At 42.4% G+C, this 2,500-nt stretch overlaps 1 protein-coding gene across 1 annotated transcript in view; it reads left to right on the forward strand.

Annotated features, from left to right (window-relative positions):
- The window catches only part of LOC122249562 (putative neural-cadherin 2), a 189,430-nt gene that overhangs the window by 3,998 nt on the left and 182,932 nt on the right, over nt 1-2,500 (forward strand). The window contains 1 exon segment of the mRNA XM_086554383.1: nt 861-923. Within this exon segment, the coding sequence (XP_086410509.1) occupies nt 861-923 (63 nt within the window).

The raw sequence follows: 2,500 nt of genomic DNA on the forward strand, positions 1-2,500 counted from the left end.
CGTCCTTTTCCGTTTGTTCTGTGTCCTCTCTTCCTTCCTTCGGCCGGCTTCTCCGCCTCCGCCCTTTGGCCCAGGACTCTGAGCTGGAAAAACGAATGGCGGGCCACTGGAAATACTTCCTCTTTCGCTTGGACGGAACTCCCCACGTGAAACATGTTTCGCTTTAGATTCAAGTGTCACTTGTATGGATGTCCTGGTCGTTTTTTACATTGTGAGGTTTGTTTACTTTTTAACGCAGTATTTCACTCAACCTAGAAAAATAATTCCATTTTCATAAAACGAACAAATGGTACAATGGGCAAATGGTTGATATTTATCTTGTTATAATGATAATTAGTATAAAGATAGTTCATCACGGTTTCAGATACAACATCTTTCTTCCAAGGTATCATTATATCTAATACGAGTCAGCATCTGTTCTTGCCACTGATAAGTCAATACATTTTGAGAATACACGGCTGTGATAAAATTGAAATTTTGCCGCTGGGTTAAGAGAAGTTATGCAAATGTTATGCTATCTGCTGCAGCGCGTGAAAGTTTTGCGATTCCCCACCTGCCCTTGCATGTTGAAGGATCGAGTGTGTGCAGCTGGGTGCCATAATGTGGCAAGTGACCAATGAAAGTTTCAAAACTCATTATCCCAGTGTTATTATCATTACCCCGTTATTGTCATTGCGGATGTGAAAGTTCTGAATGACATTACTTTACATCAGTGGTTCCTAAACTTTGATTTTGTGATGGCACCCTGAACTCGTGTGGTCCTTGAGCTCCACCCGAATTTACACGAATTTACCTTTGCAATACATTAGTTACCATACGCAAGAATGAGAGTAACTTCAAATACTGAAATATTGCGGCAGCCATAATTGAGGCACACCAGGACATCGTGGCCCTCAGCTTAGAAGCCGCTGTGCTGTATGAATGTATATATGATCTATGGTTGTATAATGCTAATGAAGCCATGATTTCTCCATTTCGTGTTCATGAGATAAAAGCAAAGTATTTTGATAGCTAGATATGCACAAAAATAGAATAATAAAATGAGTGAGAAAGCGAGCGAATGACTGAGATAGATAAATGAATATGAATGTATGTATATATATATATATATATATATATATATATATATATATATATATATTTATAAATATGTTTGTGTGTAGTGAGAGAGAGAGAGCCAGAGAGACAGATAGATAGATCGATTGAGAGAGAGAGAGAGAGAGAGAGAGAGAGAGAGAGAGAGAGAGAGAGAGAGAGAGAGAGAGAGAGAGAGAGAGAGAGAGAGAGAGAGAGAGAGAGAGAGAGAGAGAGAGAGCGAGAGACAGAGTGAGATGGGTAGACAGGACTACATAGGACCTCTGTCCTGCTGGAGCGCAGCCGGGTAAATAAAGGAAAGGTGTCGAACAGGAGGAAATGGGAGCAAACGACGAGGAGGGGAGGGGAGCTGGAGAAGCAAGGGGAAAAAAAGAGTAGTTGGAGACCGGATGAGAGGAAGAAAGAGGGACAAAACTGCCAAGAAAGAAATCTTAAATACCGTTTCCAATTCCTTGCTTGTTTATTCCACTCTCCTCCTTGTCACTTCCTCTCCCCATCTCCTCCCCCTCCTACATTCAAAGAAGAGGGGAAGCAGAGAAGGCGAGACCAAAGGGGAGACGAGGGGGATAGGTGGAGAGGGGGAGAGGGGGAAACAGAGGAGGGGAGCCCAAAGGGGAGACAAGGGGGAGAAGGGGGAGGGGGAACCAGGGGAGGGGAGACCATAGAGAGACGAAGGGGAGAGGGGAGAGGGGGAAACAGAGGAGGGGAGCTCAAAGGGGAGACAAGGGGGAGAGGGGGGAGGGGGAACCAGAGGAGGGGAGCTCAAAGGGGAGACAAGGGGGAGAGGGGGGGGGGGAGACCAAAGGGGAGGATTTAGGGGGGGCTAAGAGGCCAAAAAGATATATATGTGAGGGAGGAGGGCGGGGTTAGGCGCCAAACGTTCATGACACGAGAAAAATTCCTTCGTCACTTGCTGTTTTCTGATTTCGTTTTTCAATAACAATGATGATGATAACGATGATGATACATATGATAATGATGATGATAATGACAATAGTAATAGCAATGATATTGTTAATGATATTGTTATTGTCATTATCTTCCTTATAGTTATTGCCATTGTCATCACTACTGTTATTGTCATTGCTAATATCATTATTATTATTATTATTATTACTCATTATTATTATTATTATCATTATTACCATTATCATCATTGTTACTATTATCATTATTATCGTTATCATATTCTATGTTCCCCATACGAAACAAAAATCAGAGGAGGAGTTGGAGAAGAAGAAGAAAAATAAGAAAAATAAGAAGGAGAAGAAGAGTTAGAGAAAGAAGAAAACGTAGAAGTAGAAGAGTGACAAAAGCAGGGACCGAGGGATCAAAGTGTTTATGCCTGCGTCACAAACCCGTCGTTTCGTAAGCACAGTCGCACCAAGCACATAAGTCGTCGTGT

The sequence above is a fragment of the Penaeus japonicus genome, unplaced genomic scaffold, assembly GCF_977035675.1.
Source record: "Penaeus japonicus unplaced genomic scaffold, GWHDUDI00000001_assembly GWHDUDI00000029, whole genome shotgun sequence".
Taxonomy (NCBI): domain Eukaryota; kingdom Metazoa; phylum Arthropoda; class Malacostraca; order Decapoda; family Penaeidae; genus Penaeus; species Penaeus japonicus.